The sequence below is a fragment of the Pituophis catenifer genome, unplaced genomic scaffold (assembly GCF_029215685.1).
Source record: "Pituophis catenifer annectens isolate HBS135680 unplaced genomic scaffold, rPitCat1.0.hap2 SCAF_14, whole genome shotgun sequence".
Classification (NCBI taxonomy): Eukaryota; Metazoa; Chordata; class Lepidosauria; order Squamata; family Colubridae; genus Pituophis; species Pituophis catenifer.
The window spans coordinates 9,251,508-9,276,506 of record NW_027256894.1 but is presented as its reverse complement, the minus strand read 5'-3'; the positions used below and the strand labels follow the sequence as shown (position 1 = coordinate 9,276,506).

Sequence of the window (24,999 nt, the reverse complement as noted above, 5' to 3'; positions counted from 1 at the left end):
TTTGGCTGAATTTATATACAGTTCAGCAATGGACATCTGAGTTATCACCATGTTTGCATGAAATTTTCCTCAAAAATGGTTTACCTCACAACCCATGCTAACTACAACTCCTATAACCCCCCAACCAATGATGTCACGACAAGAGGAGGGGGACTTTAATCCAAATTATCTGGTCACTATCCAAATGGCATTTTATTTTAGCATTTTATAAATCAAAATTCTTGAAAACAGTAAAATGTAACAAATTGGGAGGTTTTTCTTAATCAACTTTCATCTTTCATTCTCTTCAATTTATTTCTTTGATTATGGTGAGCTCTAAAACCATTTTCCAGATATTGTTTCTTAAACCTCTGATTATTAACAAAGCACTTTATTTTCTATTATCTTCAGTCAAATTTTGGCTTCTGAGTGAATTCAGCTTATGAAGACCCAAGAGGCTCCGAATGAAAATATGAATAAAGACAGGGAAAGCGTATAACAAACACACTGCCTCCCTTTCCAGCTTATTTCATGTGTGGAAATTGTATGGGGTGTTGTGATGTAAATATTGTAAATTATTTATTGATTTAAAAAAAAAAGGAAATAATTTTTTTCTTCCCAATAACACAGTCCTGAATTTCTGTTGATGCAATCTTTAGGATGAAAAAAATGGTATGAACTGGATCACATACGTTGTGCTTGTTGAATTGGCTAGTTCACTGTAAAAGTCAGCTCATCTTGCTGCCAAAATAATTATCAACTTCAGAAAAACAAAGATCAATATTTTTTTAAAAAAATGTGTCATCAGCTTTCAGCTAGAACAGATTTGTGATGGGAAAGAATTAGGTCAAATATAATGTTTGGCCTAATTTCAAACTCCTGCATTGAGATCTTTTTCAAAGTACTGGGATACTTTTCAGACAAGGGATCAAAAAGAAAAAATAAATGCAGAAAATGTCAAGCAATATGAAAAAAGGAGGTGAAAAAGAAGAACAAATGACTGAGGAAGATTTTGTCTTCATTATCTAGAATCAGGCTTTTAAGCTGAAGTAATAAAAGTCTTCTATATTTTCAAAACAAGGAAACCGTCAAGTTAAATAACCTCAGGGACAACTATTGGGGGGGGGGAAATAGATGAAAATTCCAATTTCTGAAAAACTCAACTTTTAATGTACAACAATCCAAAGTACAGGAGCTTAACCATAGAAAAAATTTAATACATACTTTATAAACAACATATGTACATCAGAAATCACTTCGACAGTGGCAAATTCCTTTGTCACAAATATAAATTAATATTAATTACTGTATTTAGTCACAGGGATTTCATTTTCCCTTTAAGTCCATGACTTTATGCACCAAAGTTCTTCTACCCCAGATTTTGGGGGGGAAAGCGAAACAGTATCGAGTTGGGTTATCGCAGCTGGATGACTGGTAGAAACCAAACAGCAGCCAGAATCATCTCCTTCAATCTTCCAATAAACCTTCATAAATTCATCAAATTAGGGACACACCCAGAATTCACCCTCCCACCAGCATTTTGTAATTCTCAACCCAGGCAAGAAGAGAACATAGAAACATTCTGTATTTATTATTCCATCTAATACTCACAATTCCATTGCAAAAATATCCCCTCCTAAAATTATGGGACCCAAATACATTTCAACCTTACAGGAAAAAGGCAGAATTTAGGAGTGAAACAGTAGCTATTCTAATTCAGTAACAATCAGAAACATATCAGAACTTAGGGGCAAAATAGCAACTATTCTAATTAAGTAACAATTACGAAGATATCAGAAGAGTGAAAGTATCCCACCTGAAAACTATCTGTCCAAATATATTTTACCCTTATGGGAACATGTCAGAAGTTTTGAATAAAAAAGTAACTATTCTAATGAATTATATTGTAATTAAGTAACAATTAAAGAAACTATCAGAAATTAAGTTTGAAAGTAGCCCCTTGAAAACTATCACCCCAAAAATATTTTGCCCTTATAGGAAAATGTAGGAGTGAAATAGTAACTATTCTAACTAATTCTATTCTAATTAAATAACAATTAAGGATCCTAATCAATGCTAAGGAGTGAAAGAATTGTTCTAATTAACTAACAAGATAGAATTCTTGGCTTCCCTTTGCTGTTGGGTATCTTTGGAATTCACATTTAGTCAACCACTCTGGGTGGAAATAAAAGGACCTTAAACAAAACTCTGTAGTGTCTTTTCTGCCATCACAGTTAACAGGTGAGATGTAATAGAAAAAGAGTGTATGGCACACTCATGGACACAGGTAGACAAACGTAGAGAAACGCCCCTCTAGAAAGTTAGAAGATGAACCCTTGGTCTGATTCTTTCCCTTCTTATTTCACCGATAAAGTTTTAACACTTAACGAACTGACTTGACAGTTGAATATCAAAAATTATGGCTCAGGATTGTTGCCGGGGGCACAAAACGGGGATGCTACTTTTCAGCATGTATTTGGCCATTTCATTTTTAAAAGCAGGAATTTAACCCAAAGCAATAGATTTGGGGCAAAGTGCTCACATCTGCACACACACATACATTTTGGGGGAGGGGGGAAATATCTGTCGGAAAAGCTTTGTTTTGTTTTTTTGAGAAGCTGCTGCTGAGAAAGATCATCAAACTTTGATTATCACTCAGATCTTTGCCCCCCGTGTATAACAATTCCATGTGGGACAAAACTCCATGTTTCTCTTCCCTCAATGAGAGGCTTCCTTCATCTTGCTTAGTTCACTGGTGTCTCCTTTCTAGGGATGACAGCCATTGGGGGTTTCGAACCTTTCTAACCAGAAGTGCTAAGTTGACCATCTTGAGATGTTCATGGAATCCTGTCTGAGGGGGATCCTCCTCTCAGCTCCTTCCTCCAAGCCGAATCCCTGGTGTTCCCATGGATCATGAGGAGGAGGAGGAGAGGAAAAAAACAGGAGCTCCAGAGTCAATGTATGAATACTGAAGTCCCCCAAGGATCTACTGTCCTTCTTTTGCTCCTTCACAACCATGGAAATGAAAGTTCTGCCACCACCATTTAAGAACTGTTCTTTGTCCACAGCTCTCCTTGGTTCAGGTAGTGCTGCTGGAAGTCCCACAGTTGCTGAGGCAAAGAAAAGCATGGAGAAGAGAAAAGGAGGGACAGACATCATAAATCATTCCTTCTTCTTCTTTCCTTTCGTTTTCTGGCATTCTGGCCATCTTCAGTCCATAGACTTCCAAGTCTCTGCAGTCGTCTGTAAGAGTTCCAAGCATTCCCATCCAAAATTGGTTTCGCCATTCTGTCACTCAGTCTCCCTCCTGCCCTCCCCAACACCAATTTTTTATTCAACAGCTGTAGCTGTTGTGGTCTTCTCTATCATCCCCTTCCAGCAGCAAATTGAACCTCAACTCCAAAGTTGTGTAGCTTTCGCCTCCGTCTGTATCCTACACAGCCTGCCTGTCCATTCCATGAAACGTCCAGAACTCAAGTTGGCATTATGGACACAAACACAAAATCTTCATTCCAAAACGTAGGGGGTAGACCTGACCTTGGTCTCTCCAGGTCCCTTGGTGCAGGGAAGACCACTCCCAACGTCCAGCCAGTATACTGATGGGAGGCAAATTTGGGGCCAAAATTCAGGCCCCTTGGTGGATTCAGTTCTTCTGACCCACTTCAAATTCTTACAGCCCAGAGCTCTACAGCGCTGTATTCAGGCTTTCTGGTTCCAGCATTGATAGCCCTGTAACTGGTGTTTCCTTGGGCCGGACTAGCTCTTTCCGTTTGCTTTTGCTTCTGGGCCTCTAGGTTTTCCGGCCACTCCAGTTATAATCTGGATTGTTTTTCTGCTCTAGGGGCCTATCAAGAGGTGAGCGATGCTGGATGGGAGACTTGACACCAAGTGGAGATTTCTGAGAAGGTGGAGAGCGAGGGTCAGGGAGCTGGGAGTGAGTAGGGGGAAGGACTTGCTTGTAATCAGCCGACTTGTCTGGGTGGAAAGGCCTGTAGTGGTCAGATGGTCCTTGCCCATGATAATTCAAGGGAGGTCTATAGTCAGACATCCTCCGATAATCTTGTTGATAGTTCTGGGGCCGGAATCCATCTAATCTTCGTCTCTTGGCTTCATGACAGTACCTGAAGGGGAAAGAAGAATTCAAAACATTCAACTCAACAGAAGAGGCAAAAATGACCCTATCTAGATCTTGGGAAGCTTAATTCCCTCTGGTGCCAAAGGCATGGAAGAGAACAGGAAGGCCAGCCCAGTTCAGCAGTATCTAGACATACAATATTTCAAAATTAATATGTAGATTTAAAGATTAGAAGTTGAAAGACGATTTTACTACGTATACTTAAATAATATTACTATTGTTACTAGTGCTGTGTATTAAAATATTGAATAATTAAATGATGAAGGATTATATACATGGTGCAGCAAACACTAACATGTTAATAACTTCTATTTTAATATTTATGATCTGGCTGACAAATGCCATTCACTGCTTTTGGCATGCTGACTCCTGCAGAAGTCCCAGAGCCTAGCCGAATGGCCTGCTTAGCACCTCACCTGTAGTCCGGGCGTCCGCGGTAATTGCGCTCACTGTTGTACTCATCATAGGTGCGTTTACGAGAGATGTTGCTGGGCTGGTAGTTTCCTGAGCTCCGATACTGTTCTCTGCGCGCCTGGCGATCCACATAGTGGTGATCCTTGTGCCAGCGCTGCTCGTATGGGTGGTATCGGTTTCTGCCCCAATTTGTATTGGCATTGCCACTGTAATTAAATTTGCGATCCCTCTGCCATTCGCTTCGTTCTGCATGACAAGGAAGGGGAAGAAGCTAGCACTCTTTCACAAGAAGCCCAAGGATCTTATCCACATGGACTTTGTTATCTGTACTTCTGCCTTTGTCTACGATTCATTTAATTTTTATCATCTCTTTTTTAAGAAAATTAGAAAAAGGAGGAGGAGGAACAATAACACAATAATCAAAGTATCCATAGCAGGAACTGCCCATCCAGAGTTGAACTGGGAGGCCCTAGAACCATGTAGCCCATGTGGCTCCACTAAGGGGACTAAGGATGGTCAGGCATTGCCCTCTTCCCCCATCTCAGGAAGTTAGATGGGACATCAGGAAGAAGGGAAGAGCTTCTCTGGTTTTCAAGAAGATCTCTTGTCAGATCTGCCATCACACCGCTTCAGCCCTGCTTCGCTTTGGTGGCAGCCTGCCATAAAATATGGGGAGGGGGATGGAGGGATATAGGAAGGGGGATGACAGGAAGCAGAAGTGCCAACCAGAGACAACGGTTGAATGATCCAAGGTCACAGGCATGGGAAAGGAATGCAAATGCCCACCAAAGAGGCACCAAACTTTGGGAATTGTTACCAAAACAACTAATTTGACTCACATTGGACACTAAAAAGGATGACCAGGGAAAAGAAAGGGAAAATTACTGGGTGTATGAAGGAATCCCAGATCTAGCTTTGCTTATGCTGTAACCACTTGGCTTTAGTAAAAGCAGACCTTTTACTAAATGCAACTCAACTGCAAATGGAGACAAGAGTCTTTCTTTCCTAAATGTCCAAGTTGGGTCAGGCCTGAAAATCTCTCACCTGTGTGGCTGAAATGCCTTCTATTCGGCTGGTTGTAATTCTCTCGCGGATGTCCATGCATCTGGGAAGGGTGGGGAGATGGCTGCTGCAGCTTTTGACCATGAGGGCTATGGGGGACAGGAGACATCGGAATATCTCGACTGGGCCCAGGAGTTTCTGGACGAAGCCGCTTGCCACTCGTTGTCTCTTCCTTCTTCTTATGTTCATGCTGAGCAGAAAGACAACATGGTCAGAAAACTCAAAACGCCAACAGTGACAATGACTTGGGTCTCATAAAGCAGGGGCTGGGGAGAAGGGAGGTTGCTGAAGAATATTGGAGAGCCTCTTCTAGAGAAAAGGATTAAACAAACAAACAGAAAGAAAAGTGAAAGTTTTAAGGCTTTCCACCCCATGACTCTTCATTTGTGACCAAAGATGTCTTCATCATCAAGGTTTGCTAGGCCAGCCCCTTTTGGCTCCCCAGGGACCCTAATTCCTGAGGTTTTCTTTTGCACAAGATGTTCCCTGTCCTTCCTTCTCTTTATTTATATTTGTATCCCTTCCATTCTATCGCACAACAGAAGCATACCCACACCCCTCTGTTCTTACCTCCTGTTCCCGGGATCTCTTTTTGTTAGCCATCTTGTATATCTTATGTAATTTCTTGGCGTTAAATTCGGTAAACTTGGAGACAAATACCCATAGATTCCTGAAAGAAGGTGAACAGTTAGTTTAATTTTCTCTTTTTAGGAACTGGGACAAAAGCCCAGGAAAGAGGAAAGAGATGCCCCAAACAAGCAGTGATGGAGAGATGTTTTCTTCTGGGCTCCCAAAATCCCCTCTGACACCCCCTCTGCTTCTAAAAATGTCTTGCTTCAAACTTAAGTCATGAAGACTCCCAAGATAAAGTCTGCAGATTTTGCTCTAAGCATGGCAGGACCCAGTCTGCTACCTCTCTTTACTACTGCGAATGCCTCTATGGTGGTTTTCTAGGGGTATGGACAAAAATGTGGATTTTCTTTTTAACACTCTAACATATTTCCACATAGGGGAATTCAACACAATTCAAAAATTGGAGCCTGCATCTCCTTTGTAGCATTTCAGCAGGAATTGGACTTAGTTTGCTTGTGGCTATGTAGAAATTGTAGGCTGATTCCTCTTTTAACTCCATCCCCAGGTTCTGCCTCTTCTTCCCCTACATCTCCAAACTCAAAAAGAATCCTGACCCACAAGTCTGACTGCAACATCAGGACAAGAGAGGGAGGGAGGGAGAGAGAGAAAGATTGAAGATTTGGTGGGCAGGCAAATTACCTTCTCCATACATTAAGAACTTCCTGTTCATTGTGGATTTTCAAACATTCAGCAATGTGGTCTCCTATCTTAAGCAGGCAACTCCGAGTTTGCTCCAGCTGGTCTTGGTCTGTAAGTCCTCTTTCCGGCTTATCTAGCTGCTTCAAGGACTTTTTTACTGGCCTCATCAGCTCTTTGCACTTGGGAGACAGAAAAAGCAAAGCTCTGCATTAGTGGCACATCAGAAGGAAGGCGGAGGAAAGGAAGACCCCGACTGAGGCAACCTTTTGAGGCTAGGGGCCCATTTGAATTTGGGGGAGGGGATCTGCTGTGGGCACCCTTCCAAAATGACAACCATAGAAATCTTCAAAGAAACATCTGGAGCCACATGGTATCAAGACCGTTTGCTGGGCAAGATCAAGGAAGTGAAAACTATCCCAAATTTCAGGATGGAATTTAAAACTCGTCTGGGGAAGCCATAAAATCTTGGAGACCGTGCAAGAGATTTCCCATCTTTTTTTAGGTGAATTCATTAAAGTGAAGGAATGATATTTTTGTTTCGATCCAGAATATGACGGTATTAGTGTCCTTTGCGACCTTCTGTCAAAGGGGAAGCCAGATTCACTTAACAATCATTTTACTAATTTAACAACTGCAGTGACTCACTTAACAGCTGTAACAAGAAAGGTCGTAAAACTGGGGCAAAACTCAGTTGGCTAATTTCCCACTTTACAAACATAAATTCTGGGCTCGATTGTGGTTGCAAGTCTACCTGTTTATTTGTTTCTGACTTGAAGAAAGTCTGAAGTCTTTTTTTGTATCCTTCCCTCCCCCACAATTCTTCTCATTTTTCCACTTCCCCCCCTTTGACTCCCATTCCCTATTTTTAAATCTTTTGGGGTTGGTTAAGTTTGTATTTTATCTTTCATTGAAACTTAATTAAAGAAGAGGTAAGCTGATTTCGTAACTAAATAGCTGCTGCCTCACTGAGTCAAAGAGAAATTTTTTGGAGTCAGTGATCCTTTGACTCTTTGACTTTTCCCCATTGTGTTCCTAGAGAAGACTCACAATGGTGAAGGTTGCATGGTCTAAATCATCCTCTTCCTCTTCTTCGATGGGGACAGGCTCACTTCCTGCCGTAATATGGACAGGACCCTGACCCAGAGGTTTCTTCCCTTTGTTTCCGGGTTTCGCCTCGGCGCCTTTGGGCTGTGAAAAGAGTAGAGGAGATAGCATCCCTCATGAAACAGCACAGGATGGAAAGTCACAGATGTGCCAATAGGCAAATGGAAGACACCCAACCACCGCAAAAAAACCCAAGGGTGGTGAGAAACTTGCATTACCTGGAACTACCTGGAATTTCCAGGTGATTCCTTTGCCCCTTCAAATAGGGCTCTCCATCTTTATGATAATAAGTACAGGTAAAGATTTACTCTGTCTAGTCAGGGCTGACTCTAGGAGACGGTGCTCATCCCCCTTTTTGGCCAAGAGAGGCAGCATTGTCCGAAAACAATTTCCGTGGTCATGTGGCCAGCATGGAAGCATATGCCAAAGGCACATGGAAGGCTGTTACCTTCCCACCAAAGTGGTACTTCTTCATCTACTCACATTTACATGCTTTCGAACTGCTAGGTGGGCAGAGGAGCTGAGCCAAGTAACGGGAGCTCACCCATTATGGGGAACTCGGGTCTCGAACCCAGGCTGTCAGCCATCCAGCTGACAAACCCAGCGTCTTTAACCGCTGAGCCATTGTGACCCATTTTTATGATAATGGACTCCCTAAACGAATGGCATCCACAACCCTCTCATGAATAAAACCAAGAAATATGCATTTTACTTTCTAAAAGAGATGTAATCTTCAGATTGTGACTGATTTAGGACACGTACCTACAAATGAATTGTTTTTAGCTTTTTGTTTTTCTATTCTGAATGGCCAGAGATGTAAAATAATGGACAGAAATACTATCATGTACCCTTTTCCATTCCTCTTTAGCAGAAAAGCATCCACCGTTCACAGGCCTGGTGGACAGTTTTGAAAGACAGTTAGCCAACTCTCAAAACTCGCTCCAACCTTTTCTTCCTATTTTGGGTGGGAAAAGCTTTTGGATTTTTTAAAAAACGTGTCAACCCAACAACTTTTTTCAGCCCTGGGATCACTTATGCAATGATCACTGAAGAACGAGAAATCTTCCTGAAAACAAATCTGAAGCTCAGCTGCGTGGAAATTTTATCTTCCTATGCAGTCTGCTGATTTCTCAGAGGTGGGCAAGACCAAAATAACATTATTCGAAGTCAGGAAATATAGAGTATTTGAGACACTGTTCGGGAGAGCCTAGGAAGCCAGATAAAGCATCGTTCAATACATGTTCAATTATAGCCAATTGCAAATTGTGGGCAAGCCAGGTAGTTACAAAGTCTCACAATTGGCTATGATTTGGTTTGTCTTCTTCTGAGATGTTTCTTAGATTTCTCAGCCAAAACCACAATCTGGGGAGTTCTTGATACTCTTCCACCCAGTTATCCCTACTCAATCCTGCTTAGCTTCCCAGTTCTAACAAGGACAGCCAAAGCATTCACCCTGGCCCAAAGGCCTAAAGAATGAAGATAAAAAGGAAGTTCTACCCATAATACGAAGTTGATTTTAACCAAGGTTAAATTATTCACATAACTACACAGCCAAGTTACCAACACACATAAGTGAACCTTGGTTAAAATCAGCAATGGCATGGCCACCAAGACAGGTTAACACCAGTAGCTACCTGTTCCATTTCATCCTGTTTTTCTTCCTGTTCCTGGTTTTTGGATGGCTGCTGAGCTTTGATTTCTGGGCTTTTGTCTGACTGCTTAACCTTCTTTTCGTGGCTTTGGCCTGGCTGCTTTATCTTTGTTTTTTTGGCCTTTGATTGGCTGCTTAACCTAGTATTCTTTCTACTCCTCCATTTTCAGGGCATTCTTACATACCCCATCCTCCTTGGGGGTGGGGGCAAAAATGTGGATACAAGGATCCCAGCAAGGATCCCAGCAGGTCTCAACAAAAGGGCTCCATCAGTCTGGGATTTTTCTGAACTGTAGCCCCTGGCTAAGGTGGCATTCCCAAAATGATAGAGACCTTAAATTTTTGTCCACCATTCTCTCCACCAGGAAGTCCTGGTTCCTCAGTATTCATGCTTACCTTCTTCTGTCCTTCTACTGACTGGTTCTCTGGAGGCTGTGGAGAAGAGGCTTCATTTCCCGGCTCCTCCTTGATTTTGGGGGGTTTGTTTTCTTTCCGGATTCGGGGCTTCACACTTTTGGCCTTGTCCTAGGTCAGAAGAACAGCCCACGAGGGAACAGAGGATCAGAAAACCCTCCTTGCTAGTCAATTTGGTGGACCCTATCTTTACTTGTGCAAACCCTTTCCTGTATAGAGTCACCCAGCTCCCTGCAGTATTTCTGGGGCTCTGGAGAGTGACCATCTTTATACCTCAATGGGGTAGTTTTCTCACGGACAGAGATGATGCACCACTTGCCCTCCTGCACCGGTAGCTTCTTCCCAGGGAGCAGAGGGCAGCTGTGACAATTGGGGCCTTTGCATGGATTTGATTTATGCATTAATTGTGCCTGTTCATGGACAGGGAGGCCCCCTTCATGGTCACTCAAGTCCTAGTTGCTTCCCATTTGGACTACTGCAATGTGCTCCCCAGTGGGTTGCCCTTGAAGGCAACTAGAAACGTCAAATGATCCAGAAAGCAGCAGCATCCACAGCTTTGGGCACCCCCGTGGTTCACTCATGCTATAACCACCCTGCTCGGTGTATGTTGTTTGTGTGCTTGTGTGTATATCAAGATTGGGGAAGGCTGATAAAAGAGCCCCTGCCAGTTTCTTTACTTTAGCCCCTTCCTTCCTATGTCCATATTTTCCACCACAAAGACTGGAAACTTGAGTTTGGCATGTGCTAAATTCCCAAACACGCATAGCAGAAACAAGGTCCACTCGATCAAACGGAGCTTGCTCGATGGCGGAACTGACCTCCTCTGTCTTGTTGAGGTTCTCCTTCCTCTTCGTGTCTCTTTGGATAAGTTTCATCAGATAATCTACTCGCGCCTGAAGCTGCTTCCCCTGTGGCTTTTTATCTGTCTCAACTGGTAAAATCTGGGGATGGGTGGAGAAGGAATAAACATAAAAGAGAGGGACTTGTTTAGAATCATCCAGCTGGCTTTGTGCCCAAGGCAGGACTAGAACTCACAGTCTCCCGATTTCTAGCTTGGTGCCTTAACCAGGAGAGCAAACCGGTTCTGTTTTATGCATAAAATCAACGCAAAAAAACATTGCTTGTCAAGCTGCAGAACCAGTAATCTCCGCATCCGATGCCACCGCTTCCTGCAGAAGTTCTTTTTTCAAGCGTTATTAATTTGGGGTTGCATCTGTAAAACATTGACCCCTGTGTGAAGTTCCTTGTACCTTGTCGGTGAGGTTCAGTTCTGGGTCTGACTTGATGAGCTCCCAGTTCCCACATCCGTGCTCGTAAATCCCCCGCAGCAAGCAAGAGTCCTCTTCCACTCCCCAGTCTACATCGAAATGGGCAGATTTGACACGGCAGTTCAGACGGAACCTGCAAAATTGGAGCAGAGGACAAGCGAAAGATGACAAGCGATCCCACGCGAGGTGTCCCTTCGTCAATAAAGTTCTACAACACAACCAGATAAGACAAAAGAAAGGCAAAGTTAGAGGTGTGTGTGAAAGTGTGGATATGCACCCACAGGTGAAATTGTCTCTCTTAAACCTCTTCTCACTAGCTAACATAAGTTTCACCTAAACTGACCGAAGGACCATTCCTTAATTGCTCTAAGAAAGGACCAAATTCATATGAGAATCAGCTATTAAGACCTAGTTGAAGAAAAAGGCCACACAGAGTTGGCCTTGAAGGGAGTCTTTCCTCTCCCCTAAATTATCTTCTCCCTGGAGAAGATGAGGAACCAAGATGGCCGGAAGTATCTAATAGAATAATGAAGTTGGAAGGGACCTTGGAGGTCATCTAGTCCAATTCCCTGCTGAAGCAGCAGACCCTATACCATTCTGAACAAATGTCTTTGTTGTTGTTCATTGCGAAGTCGTGTCCAACCCAACGCAACCCCATGGACAACGTTCCTCCAGGCCTTCCTGTCCTCTACCATCCTCTGGAGTCCATTTAAGCTCACGCCAACTGCTTCAATGACTCCATCCAGCCACCTTGTTCTCTGCTGTCCCCTTCTTCTTTTGCCCTCCATCTTTCCCAGCATTAGGCTCTTCTCCAGTGAGTCCTTCCTTCTCATTAGGTGGCCAAAGCATTTGAGTTTCCTCTTCAGGTTCTAGCCTCCTAAAGAGCAGTCAGGGTTGATCTCCTCTAGGACTGACCGATTGGATAGCCTTGCAGTCCAAGGGACTTGCAGGAGTCTTCTCCAGCAACATAGTTCAAAGGCGTGGGGGCCGTGCACGCATTGCATTTTGGAGGTTTGGGCGCTTGCGCGCACATTCATGCATGTGCGCTTTGGGCACTCAGTCCGGAAAAGGTTAGCCATCACTGGCCTAAGGGTTTATTTTATTTAAGAGCAACATGTAAGTCCACCCACCCCCAAAAAACCTGTGTTTTCTTCTTCTTTTGACTACTCATGGCTCGCACACTTGTGCCTGTCTTAGATGGTTGTGCTTACCTTGTCCTCTCCACTGGGTCACTGGGAATGGTCTGATGGAGCATTGCAAACTCCTCTTCGTGCTGAATAATTGCTTTTACGTTCACCTGGACTCCCGAGATCTTAATTGTGGGTCCCTTTCTCTTCCCTGGTCCTTTACCTGAATAAAAGGAGCCACACAGTCACCATCAGATGGGGTGGGTTGGGAATCACATTTAAAGTGCATTCAGCACCTGAAACTTTAACATGTTCCCGTTTTACCAGCCTGTTATTGTAGGAGAAGAGCAGGCAGAAGTGGGGAGAGTTGAGTTAAACGTGTTATCAGTTTAGAATCCTTGCATGGCCACAAGTCAGCCTCTCTTGAATTCTATTAACCCTTATCAGGTGACAATTTAGTAATCAACTTTATTTGACTAGATTCTTGCATATCGGCTTGAATAAATCTTCTGTGCTGCAACTTAACCTATAGTCCTGATCCTTTGCACCTGACAGTGATTTTGGAAAAGGAGGACAAGTTTTTGCATCCTTTTCTTTCTCCCCACTTCCAAGTTGACAATATACAGTATATATATATATTTTTTAAAAAGACCACTATTCCCAACTGTCAAGCTTTGTTGTGATTCCATCTTATCTCTCACTGTCTCTACATGTCCAGTTGCCTCTTGAAAAAGCACCTTTGGGACAACCATGACCTGGATGACTGAGAATCTCCATAGACATTTTCCTAGGTTAGCTTGATGGGAAGTGAAAAAAATGGAAACTGAGAAATCATTGGGGAAGATCGATTAAGCAAATACCGAACCAATTGTGTAAACAACATAGTTGCAGGGTTCAGGTCTCCTTAAGCATGAATTCCTCATATGGTGCCAATTTTCTTTATCTAGCGTCACAGGCTCCTAACCCTGGATTCTGAGCCAGGTCCCTGAGTTGACCACCAACCTTTTCCCATCACAGAAAGCCCCTTTCCTCACTTTCAGTTGGGTTCTCCTTCAGGTGCTCCTCATACTCCTGCATGGCTGAAGCACAGCTGTTATGGAGAAGTTCTGCCAAGCGTTTCAGATCAGCTACCGATTTCTCTACCAGTTCGGCATCCCGAGCGAGGCATTCCAGTCTGAAAAAAGGAGATGGAATGTAATAAAAGGTGCTCTATAGCAAACGTTTGACTCTCCCTCCCTCAACACACCCACCAATCGGACATTATTTTAAAGCACTTCCAGAATATGGACGGACTTAGAATAAGTTACCAGAAAAACGATTAAAAATAAAAAATCACAGTGTGAAAGCAAATTACAATTATAATTTGGTGGACTGCACGTTCTCTGTAATCTGTCACTCACCGTTCCAAAGGAACACCAAACTTCTTGTATGCCTTGATAAATCTGTGGAATTTAAACAGGAAGAGCAACAAATGTTAAGAGAGGTTTGCTAAAGGCCTCCATTTCCCCCCCTCCCGCTTGTGGTTCTGGTCCCATCCAGGGGTGAAATGCTCCCGGTTCGGACTGGATCGCCCGATCCGGTAGCGATGGAAGCGGGTGGTCCGGAGAACCGGTAGCAAAAATCTCTGCACCCCCCCCTTCTCATGTCCAGTTGAGCCGCACAATCATCAGAGGCTTTTTTTTTTTTACTCTTAAAAGCATTTTTTCTACAATCTCTTCCGACAAAAAAAATGCTTTTAAAAGTTAAAAAAAAAAGGCTCTGATGATCGCGCGGCTCAGCTGGGATCGTCAGAGGCTTTTCAAAGCATTTTTTTCTGCAACCTCTTGGCCGAAGAAGTGGTAAAAAAAATGCTTTGAAAAGTCTCTGACGATCACAGCTGAGTTGCCTGATCGGCAGAGAGGCTTTTCAAAGCATTTTTTATAAAGCCTCTCTGATGATCCCAGCTGAGTTGCCTGATCGCCAGAGGCTTTTCAAAGCATTTTTTAAAAAACCTCTTTTGCTTTGAATGCTTTGAAGAGTTAAAAAAAAAAAGTTGGCCACACCCACCCAGTCACATTATACTCCCCCACCAAGCCACACCCACAGAACCGGTAATAACAAATTTTACATTTCACCCCTGGTCCCATCCCTCCTAAATTTAATCCCCTCCAGATATGCCCCGAGTACAACTCTCAAGTCGCCCAATATTTACAAACCAAGGAAGGCTGCAGAAGTTTTCTTACAATATTTTCTTCCTTTGCTCTGGACGCTCAAGATGGCTGGAGTAATCTCCCCTCCTTTCATCCCACCATATTTATATCCCACCATATTTATACGTCTCTGGGAGGTAGGCTGGGCATCCCTCCCACCTTTTCCAGTTCATCTTAGCTCTGGCAAATGATGAAAAACCAATCCAGAAGAATCCCTGGCTTTCTCCCCAGGTGCCAACCTTCTGATTTCAGTGTCTGTAAATCCTTCCACTGTGTCCTTCCGAACACTGCGAGGCCGTCCTCTGCGTTTCGGCCTTTTGTCGTCATCAGAATCCTCTGTCTCGGTATCCGACCCAGAAGACCTCTGGAGTTTTCTCTTTATTTCAACATCCGACTCGCTGTCGTTGGCCTGAGCCTGTCAGGGCCAGAGAAAGGAGAGGCTTATCTATCATTTTTTATTTCTATTTCTTTTCTAACCACTCATAAAATCTTCCCCACGTCCTGAAATACATCGATTCCTCTCTATCTTTTATTCTTAAGGTTAATCTATTCATTTCTGCACATTCTAAAAATCTTTATTACTTCACCTTCTGACGGAATTTTTTCTGTCTTCCAATTTTGTGCAAATACAATTCTTGCTGCTGTTATTACATGTATTATTAAATACACATCGATTCCTCTCTATCTTTTATTCTTAAGGTTAATCTATTCATTTCCACACATTCTAAAAATCTTTTTTATTACTTCACCTTCTGACGGGATTTTTTCTGCCTTCCAATTTTGTGCAAATACAATTTTTGCTGCTGTTATTACATGTATTATTAAATACACATCTTATTTACTATATCTCTCTGGCAAAATACCCAATAGGAAAAACTCTGGTTTTAATTCTATAGATTTATGTAGCATTTCCTCCAACCATTTTTAAATAAAACTGAAAAAACTTGAAAGAAAGAAAGAAAGAAAGAAAGAAAGAAAGAAAGAAAGAAAGAAAGAAAGAAAGAAAGAAAGAAAGAAAGACCAGGCTCAGAGAGATCCTCTTTGCCAGAGGCTGTTAACGCCAAATGGTTCTCGATTTACAACAGTCCGTTTAGTGACTGTTCAAAGCTACAAGGCCACTGAAAAGGGACTTAGGGCCCTTTTTCACCCTAATCACCGTTGCAGCATCCTCTTGGCCATGTGACCTACATTCAGATGTGTGGCAACTGACATGTACTTAGGATGGTTGCAGTGTCTCGGGGTTCCCCTTTTGTGACCCTTCTGACGAGCAGAGGCAATAGGGAAGCAAGATTCACTTAACAACCGTGTGACTAACTTCACTGTGGTGATTCACTCAACAAATGTAGCAAGAAAAGTCGTAAAATGAGGCAGGGCTCCCTTGACAAATTTCTCACTTCGGCGACATGAATTTCTGGGCTCAATTGTGGTCGTAAGTCAGGAACCACCTGGACTTTGCACCCCGAACACTCAATGCTCAATGAAGGGATGGGAGATCTAAGGAACAAAGCTGGAGTTTCGCAATGCCACCCATAGCCTTGAGCCTGTGGGTCCCCAGGAACATGCTGTGTGTTTCTCAATACCAACCAAAGTGTGAATTTACCCTTCTGCAAAGCTAAACATCTATTGCTATGATGGTAGGCCTTCTGGGCCCACTGGAAGCAGGGAAACAGGCTGCTTCCTGCCTCTGGAGCACCTCGGGTGGTGGTGGGGAAGGCCCGTTTTTTTCTCTCCCCAGGCTCCAGAGCCTTTCTAGGAGATTGGGGAGGGCGAAAACAACCTTCCCCACTCCCTCGGAGGCCTCCGGAGCCCGGAAACGGCTCGTTTGTCAACTTTTGGTGGGCCCAGAAGGCCCACCATCACGGCAATAGATGTTTAGCTATCTGGGGGGGGGATGGAGAAGGCCATTTTCACCCTCCCCAAGCTCCTAGAAAGGCTCTGGAGCCTGGGGAGAGAAAAAAACAGGCCTACTGGGCCCACCGTGTTATCGCATGCCAGCAACGGGGGGGAGGGGTCACATATGCATGCGCGGGGGTGGGGCACATAGAATTACGGGTTTGGGCACGCGTGCATGCGACCCCCTCCCTCTCCCCGCTCCTGGCATTCGATGGCAAAAAGGTTAGCCATCACTGATCTATTGTATCTCCAACAGAACCATCTATATCTGAAAGTCCTCCATCCACTGCTATTGTTTTGAAGGGTTTTTTTTTCCCCCACGCAGGATGAGGTGTGATGACTCCTGTTATGGGTCTTACACTACATAAAACTACCTTTTTGGCTGAGCTGCGAATCCTTGGCAGCATGTATATCTCCTCGAGTTCCTTCTGCCGCTCCTCTTCTTCCACTTTCTTCCTCTGTTCCTCAGGAATGATGTTTTCCCACTCCTTCTGAGATTTCTCTTCCGCCTCGGCTTCTTCCTCTTCTGTTGTAGCAAAGTTTGCTACCTGAGAAGATGACACAACAAGGCTTTCTATACCGGGCTTCCATAACACATCCTGGACGTAAACTGTTTCAACTCCTTCCCTTGGGGCGCCGCTATAAAGGCACTGCTTGCCAAAACAACTAGAAACAAAAACAGCTTTTTCCCTCCTGCCATCACTCTGCTGAACACCTAATGACCACACAACTGTCTTGTGTCTAAGGGCATTTATCCAAGTAGTAAGGCTGCATTGCTATTATCCTTCTCATCTTTCCTACTAGCTTCTCCTACTGGTATCTTATTGTTTGTATGCGCACTGCGAGCTTATGCACCAGAGACAAATTGGCCAATGGAGATGCTTCTGCTGCTTCTGCCATGGTGGCACAGTGGTTAGAATGCAGTACTGTGGGCTATTTCTGCTGACTGCCAGCAGGTTGAGTCTCACTAGGCTCAAGGTTGACTCAGCTTTCCATCCTTCTTAAGGTCGGTAAATGAGGACCCAGATTGTTGGGGCCAATATGCTGACTGCTTAGAGAGGGCTATAAAGCACTGTGAAGTGGTATATAAGTCTAAATGCTATTTCTTCTTCTTCTTCTTCTTCTTCTTCTTCTTCTTCTTCTTCTTCTTCTTCTTCTTCTTCTTCTTCTTCTTCTTCTTCTTCTTCTTCTTCTTCTTCTTCCCTTTTCCCTTCTTCTCTCCCCCTCTCCTTCCTCCTCTTCCTCCATTAATGATCATGGCCTTAGAAACTCCTTCCAGCCCTGAGATTTCCTCCTCAAAATGGTTGTACAGGAATCTTCCTATCTCAGCTAGCTCTTCAGTTGTTTAACTGGAGCTGTTTCCAGAAGATCCAAAAATCTGAGCTGTTAATTTCAGATTTCTAACTAAACAACGTGTTGACTTTGTTAGCTGTGGGTCCCCCCAAGATCTGGGGTAGAAGAACTTTGTCTCACTGTGTCTCCATTTCAATTATACTTAAGTAAGATTTATGGATATGAAGGCACTTCATATTTCCTCTTCTGTCACTTACAGTTTATTGCCACCCAATGTGTAGCTTATTGGATGGCAATATTTGAGCATTTTTTAAATTGCCACCTAGGATTGAACTCTCATCCTTCTGAGTGAGAGGCGAGTGTCTTCACCTCTAGGCCATCACGCCATTCCCTTTAATTGCATTGATAATACTATTCTGAATTCTGAAACCTTTGATGCGCCTTTTCTGGGCCTGTACCTTAAACTGTGAAAGCAGTTCATCTGTTGCACTTGTGGATGGTTCATTCTCTCGTGTCTCAGCCAGGCGTAAGATTTCCTCAATGTCCATTTCCTGGAAGCAGGGGGGGAAAAGTGTAATCAGACACACACCAATATGAGATATTTAATATTGTCCTTCTGATACGGAAATGAATTTGCTTGAGTTAAATCTCTGCCAATTTCAAATGACATCCCAAGGAGATGAAATATGTTTCAGAAAACTCACCTGCGGTTCAGATTCTTCCCCTTCCGCTTCTTTAAAAAGGTCTTCAGCTCCAAACTTCAAGATGGCGGTCAGTTCCTCCTTGTTGAATGGGTTGGAACTAGAGAAAAAAAAGTTTCCAGTTTACAAGTCCTTGGACCATATCTTAGCTCACTTTTCCAGATCTCAAATAATCTATTTCCTTGTACTACTTATCCATTAATAAGGAGTCCAATCCAACTCCTAATCTCCTTTGAGCTGAGGAAACTTGGCAATTTGCAATTCCAAGTAGCTAAAATCATTCTTTTTGTCTTTTTAAAATCAGTCAATGTTACAAATGAATTGTCTGTCTTTAAAAAAAAAAGACAGTTAGCAACCTTAGCATAAAACATGTGTTTAGGTATCAATGACCACGTTTGGCTGACAAATACAACCAGCTCACTTTATCTCGTCAAACTTTCAAAACAGGGATTGATGCTAATCACTTGGTCTGTATTGCCTGCTAAACTGAGGAAAGTTCCAGAATCTACTGGTAGAGAGGATCCCTTCCCACTGAACAGTTCAGCTCAATTAAGACTAAATCTTATCACCTTAACAGATTAACATTCAAATGGTGCCACATAACAGCCATCTTGATCAGCAGACCAGAAGTCCCATCTCCTTACTTCGATCTATCAGAGCTGTTGTCCAAAACTGTCCGGCCTGTGGTATCCATTCGTTGTATCACGAGATGGTCCAGCACCATCTTCTTCTTCGCTCTTTCTATAATCTCCTCTTCCACTGTTCCCTTTGTAACCAAGCGATAGATATTTACCTGCAGAATCCAGGGGATGCGTGAAATAGCTATATAGGTAGCTTTTTTATCCCTGGTGCAGCCAAGGTGAGGCGCAGAAATCTTTCTTGGATCTGTCCCTAGTTCAATGACTCACCTGACCTTTTTAAAGGACCAGGAAGGGACAGGTATCAAGAACCAACATGCTGCAAACCTAAAGCTACTGGCTTCTAATACCTTACAACAAAAGTAGAAGTTATCCCACCAGGATTATTTACCTTTGGGGAAGTAAATGTCTCATTTTCAGCCATGTTTACCAAGGCAGCCCCTTTAGGAGAACTTCCTAATATCTAACTATGAACCACCCCTCCACCACCATCCAACCCCAAATTCCCTCTATTATTAAACCTTGATGTTCACTATTTCAAAAACAATGAAAAGAATAATTAGAATTTTCTTTGCCAGCCTATCCAATACGGAAAGACAGGATCTGAAAACTTGAAATCCTGAACTGGGCCAACTGACAAAGAGCCACACGTAAAGTATGCCTGCTCCACAATTTGGCCAAATTCAAACTGCTCAGTTCCCACAATCCTTAGTAATAAGTGAAGCTCAACCGGTGGGGGCTACTCAAGCAGACCAATAGGAAGCCCCCTTCCCCTACTGCCTTCATCCCCGGGTTCCAAGTTCTAAATCCCATTTCTCAGTGAAGGAACAGCCGCTGACATGGCAGACAGTCAATCTGGTCGATGCTTCAGATGTTGGCCTAGAAACCAGCAGACTGGATTTCTAGTCCCGCCTTAGGCATGAAAGCCAGCTGGATGACTTGGGGCCAGTCACTCCTTCTTAGCCCAACCAACCTCACAGGGTTGTTGTAGGAAAAAAAGGAGGAGTATTAAGTATGTTCACTGCCTGCAGCTAATTATAAAAGTAATAAAGGCAGGATAAAAATTGAATAAATAATCATAATACTTAGCCCTTGCAACGTTCAGGGGATTTGAAAGAATAGGGTAATCTAGTTAACAGCCAGATAGTACCCTGTTTTCCCCAAAATAAGACATCCCCTGATAATAAGGCCAATTGGGCTTTTGAGTGCATGGCAATAAGGCCAAGCACTTATTTCAGGGTTCAAAAAAATATAAGACAGGGTCTTATTTTCGGGAAAACATGGTCCCTGCCTGTTGTGGCCCGTCAGCGGCCTGTGCAGCTAGTAGCTGATTCCAACAGCGAGGAGGCTGATGTGGTGCTGCGCCAGCAGTCTGTGCAGCTAGCACTTGAGTCAGACAATGAGGAGGCTGGAGAAGATGTGGTGCCAGAGACGGGGATTCAGCAGGGCCTTCAGAACCTCCAGAAGCTCCCATAAGTGAAGAGGAAGAAGAGGAGGAGCTTCTTCTCGATGCACGGGTGCGCAGAGCTACCAAAAGGCAGGAGTGGCTCCTCAGGAGGAGATCTCCTCGAGAGTAAGGCTTGGGGCTAACTGGCCACTCCCTTAGCCTATTTAAGGAGGAACACTGACTGAAGCAATTGTAGGGAACAACTTTGTTCATTCTCCTTCGTGTCTGGATCTTAGTTCTCTGCAAATTGCTTCTGGGCTTTCTGCCAACCATAGTAAGATTATGATTATTTATTCTTTGGATTCTTGTAGGCTGTTAAGAAAGTTAATTAACAGCCTTTGTTTGAAAAAGACTGATTTAATTTAGTAAACTAAGGTTTGTACAGACTTTGTGTGTGCCACGTTCTTTGGGGTCCGTAGCTGGGGCAGAACACTGCCTGGAAATTAATTTCTCTCTTGTAGCCAGAGAAGACAAAGCAACTGGGAAGGAATTAATTTCCAGACTGCTACCATCTGACCGTTAACTAAATTTCCCAATTTCTGACTCCTTTCAGATGCCCTGAGTGTTAGCTCCCAGAATCCCCAATCCCCCTTGCTAGGAACTGAAGTCCACACCACAACTACAGAAGATCTTAAAGGAGGAGAACGTTTCTCACTAACTTGTTTCTTTTGCCCAATCCGGTGAGCCCGAGCCTGGGCCTGTAAGTCATTCTGGGGGTTCCAGTCCGAATCAAAGATCACCACCGTGTCAGCCGATGCCAAGTTGATCCCCAGGCCGCCAGCACGCGTGGAGAGTAGAAAGCAGAAGTCCTAAGGACATGTGATGAAAGGAAACACACATTTACTGTAGATTTGCGTTTGAATAGGTCCAGAAGGAGAGTAAGCAAAGGCCCGGTCAGGTGGCAGGAATTGGGGGAATAATGGTTACAGGCCAGCAGGGCATCACAAGCAAATGGAGACATGTACACGCCTTCTACACCAGTTACAGGTAGTCCTCAATTTACATGCGTTTGTTTAGTGACTGTTCAAAGTTACAACAGCACTGAAAAAAGTGGCTTATGACTATTTTTCACCCTTATGACCGTTCCATCAATCCCCTTGGTCCAGAGGTGGTATTCAGCAGATTCCGACAAGTTCTGGAGAACTGGTAATGGAAATTTTGAGTAGTTCGGCGAACTGGTAAATACCACCTCTGACTGGCCCCATCCCCATCTATTCTCTGCCTCCCGAGTCCCAGTTGATCGGGAGGAAATGGGGATTTTGCAGTAACTTTCCACTGGAGTGGGGAGGGAATGGAGATTTTACAGTATCCCTCCCCTGCCACGCCCACCAAGCCACGCCCACAGAACCGATAGTAAAAAAAATTGAATCCCACCACTGCCTTCGTCATGTGATTTACATTCGGATGCTTGGCAACTGGTTCATAAATAGAATAGAATAGAATAGAATAGAATAGAATAGAATAGAATAGAATAGAATAGAATAGAATAGAATATAGAATAGAACAAAATAATAATAGAACAGAATAATAATAGAATAGAATAGAATAGAATAGAATAGAATATAGAATAGAACAGAATAATAATAGAATAATAATAGAATAGAATAGAATAGAATAGAATAGAATAGAATAGAATAGAATAGAATAGAATAGAATAGAATAGAATAGAATAGAATAGAATAGAATAGAATAGAATAACAGAGTTGGAAGGGACCTCTGAGGTCTTCTAGTCGAACCTCCTGCCCAGGCAGGAAACCCTACACCACTTCAGACAAATGGTTATCCAACATCTTCTTAAAAACTTCCAATGTTGGAGCATTCACAACTTCTGGAGGCAAGTTGTTCCACTTACTAATTGTTCTAACTGTCAGGAAATTTCTCCTTAGTTCTAAGTTGCTTCTCTCCTTGATTAGTTTCCACCCATTGCTTCTTGTCCTGCCCTCAGGTGCTTTGGAGAATAGCTTGACTCGCTCTTCTTTGTGGTAGCCCCTGAGATATTGGAACCTTGCTATCATGTCTCTCCTAATCCTTTTCATTAAACGAGACATACCCAGTTCCCGCAACCGTTCTTCATATGTTTGAGCCTCCAGTCCCCTCATCATCTTTGTTCCTCTTCTCTGCACTCTTTCTAGTCTCCACATCCTTTTTTATATCGTGGCGACCAAAACTGAATGCAATATTCCAAGTGTGGCCTTACCAAGGCATTATAAAGTGCTTATAAACACTCGCCAAGTTCCCTCTCTGCCTAATAAGGTAGCCAGCAGAACTGTCAACAAAACTCAAGACATGGCCAAGATACGCTGGCTAAGCAAACCATGTTTCCGTTGCGGCAAGAAGCAGAGAGTCAGCTCCTGTGACCTACAGCTGGTCCTTCAGCAACTCATGAGTACAAAATAAACTTTTCCTTCAGTCCTGCCAGCCTCCTCCAGACCCTTCGGGATCCCCAGGCCTTTGTCAAAAGAAACTCAACTGACACCTTCCTTTCAGTCCCCCCCAAGGAGGCACCCCTTGTTACCTCCTTCCTAGGCAGCCCCTGCCCCTCCTCCCCACCTGTTTACCCAAGCCAGCTCCAGCCATACCTCTGAGCCTTCAGCGTTGAAATGATCCAAAGCCTGCTTCCGGATTTCTCCTTTGATGGAACCGTCCAGGCGCTGCAGAAAACAATGGCAAAGAGGTCAGCAGGTCTCCCAAGGTAAACCTCACCTCCAACCCACCCCAGAGGCCCCCCCAGGTCTCCTCCAGAAACTCAACTCTCCTCCCGATGGTTTCCTTCAGCTTAGAGCAAGACAACAGTCTAAAAATAACCACGATTAAAAATAACTCGGGCTGATCCTGCTGCTGGGAATGGTGGCCAGGAGGCAGAAAGAGTAGGAGAGAAGGCTAGAAAGGGGGAAAAGAGAGGAGGAGTGGGGGAATGGAAGGGGAAGTAGGGAAGAGGAAGGAGAGGAGGAGGAAGGAAGGAAGTAGGAGAGGAGAGGAGGTAGGGAAGAGAAGGGAAAGAAAAAGAAGGAGGTTTGTTGTAAAATGAGGGGAAAGAAAGGGTAGAAGAGTAACCCCGAATGCAATTAAAATGTTTTATTGTTATGCTTTCTTTAGGAAAAATGTGTATATGTATGATTAATTATGGATAAGAGAATATATATTTGCAATAGGTGTATAAGAAGTAAAAATAATTTTTTTTTCAGAAAAAAAAAATAGGAGGAAAGAAGACCAGGTTCCTGCAACCAAGCCATCTATTAAGCAGGTTTATGAAGAAGAAGGAAAAAGAGACAAACAGATCAGGGAAAAGTGAGCCGCATGGCAAAGTGTGTTTCTCCAGAGTCTGGATTAAATGATATCTTAAAATGGATTACATCCTATCATAAAGGGCTGAACGATATGTAGGTTAATACAGGTAGTCGTCGATTTATGGTCACAACCGAGCCCAATATTTCTCTGATTAAAGTGAGTTTACATTTGTTAAGGGGGGTTCTGCCCCATTTTACGAAGTTTCTTGCCACAATTGTTAAGCAAATCACCACAGTTCTTAAATTAGGAACAAGGTTGTTAAATGAATCTGATTTCCCTGTTGACTTTGCTTGTCAGGTCACAAAAGGGGATCATATGATCCTGGGACAGTGAGTTGCCAAGCATTTGAAATTTGATCACATGACCATGGGGATCCTACAAAGGTCGAAAGCGTGAAAAATGGTTATAAGTCACTTTTTTTGAGTGATGTAACTTCTGGTCACGTAAATCAACTGTTGTAAGTCGAGGACTACCTGTATTAGCTTTTTTTTGAAGTTAGTTCCTTTCAATTTATTGTTTTATCACTGTTGCATCATCTTGATCTTTGTTCAATCTCGCTGTTAGTTTTGGGTTTTCTTCCTTTTTCTAAAAACTATTTGTGTTTTTGTGTTTTGCTTCTTTTTTTTCTTATTAATTAAAAGCAATAATTTAAAAAAAGGAGTCCCAGCGGATTTTATCCCGCTAGTTGTTGCTGACTATAGGGACTGGTGCTCATCTCCGTTTCAAGGCCATTGAGCCAGCGCTGTCCGAAGACATTTCTGCAGTCATGTGGCCAGCATGATGTCACAGAGCGCTGTTACTTCCCACTGAAGTGGTACCTATTTATCTACTTGCATTTGCATGCTTTTGAAGGTTGGCAGGAGCTGGGGCAAGGACCACTAAAACTAAAACTAATAAAAATAACTAAAACAACATTTCTCGTTCGACAGAAAATAAAAACCTTCCCATCTGGTATCTTCCATTACCTGGCAAGGGAGAATAGAAAGTAGAACCCTTGCCTATTATAGCCAAGATCCTCCAGAAAGGCTGCATGGTTCAGCTATCTGCAAACATCCCCGTTAAAGTTGGTCTTTCTCCCTCATCCACCATAAGGCAAAATACACTTGAGAGCCTCCTGCTGCCCC

At 43.3% G+C, this 24,999-nt stretch overlaps 1 protein-coding gene across 2 annotated transcripts in view; it reads right to left on the bottom strand.

Annotated features, from left to right (window-relative positions):
* Window positions 1-1,126: 1,126 nt before the first annotated feature.
* The window catches only part of CHD2 (chromodomain helicase DNA binding protein 2), a 70,873-nt gene continuing 47,000 nt past the window's right edge, over window positions 1,127-24,999 (bottom strand). The window contains exons 20-38 of one of the 2 annotated variants that reach the window (XM_070953546.1): window positions 23,167-23,238; window positions 21,247-21,396; window positions 19,147-19,295; window positions 18,506-18,602; window positions 18,260-18,352; window positions 16,883-17,056; window positions 14,855-15,030; window positions 13,827-13,868; window positions 13,461-13,600; window positions 12,511-12,649; window positions 11,282-11,432; window positions 10,850-10,972; window positions 10,014-10,142; window positions 7,910-8,050; window positions 6,863-7,041; window positions 6,161-6,260; window positions 5,573-5,780; window positions 4,531-4,774; window positions 1,127-4,100 (exon numbers count right to left, since the gene is read on the bottom strand). In XM_070953546.1, the coding sequence (XP_070809647.1) occupies window positions 3,770-4,100; window positions 4,531-4,774; window positions 5,573-5,780; window positions 6,161-6,260; window positions 6,863-7,041; window positions 7,910-8,050; window positions 10,014-10,142; window positions 10,850-10,972; window positions 11,282-11,432; window positions 12,511-12,649; window positions 13,461-13,600; window positions 13,827-13,868; window positions 14,855-15,030; window positions 16,883-17,056; window positions 18,260-18,352; window positions 18,506-18,602; window positions 19,147-19,295; window positions 21,247-21,396; window positions 23,167-23,238 (2,838 nt within the window). In that variant the 3' untranslated portion in view covers window positions 1,127-3,769. The remainder of the gene's footprint in view (window positions 4,101-4,530; window positions 4,775-5,572; window positions 5,781-6,160; window positions 6,261-6,862; window positions 7,042-7,909; window positions 8,051-10,013; window positions 10,143-10,849; window positions 10,973-11,281; window positions 11,433-12,510; window positions 12,650-13,460; window positions 13,601-13,826; window positions 13,869-14,854; window positions 15,031-16,882; window positions 17,057-18,259; window positions 18,353-18,505; window positions 18,603-19,146; window positions 19,296-21,246; window positions 21,397-23,166; window positions 23,239-24,999) is intronic. The other variant, XM_070953547.1, reaches the window with a different exon arrangement.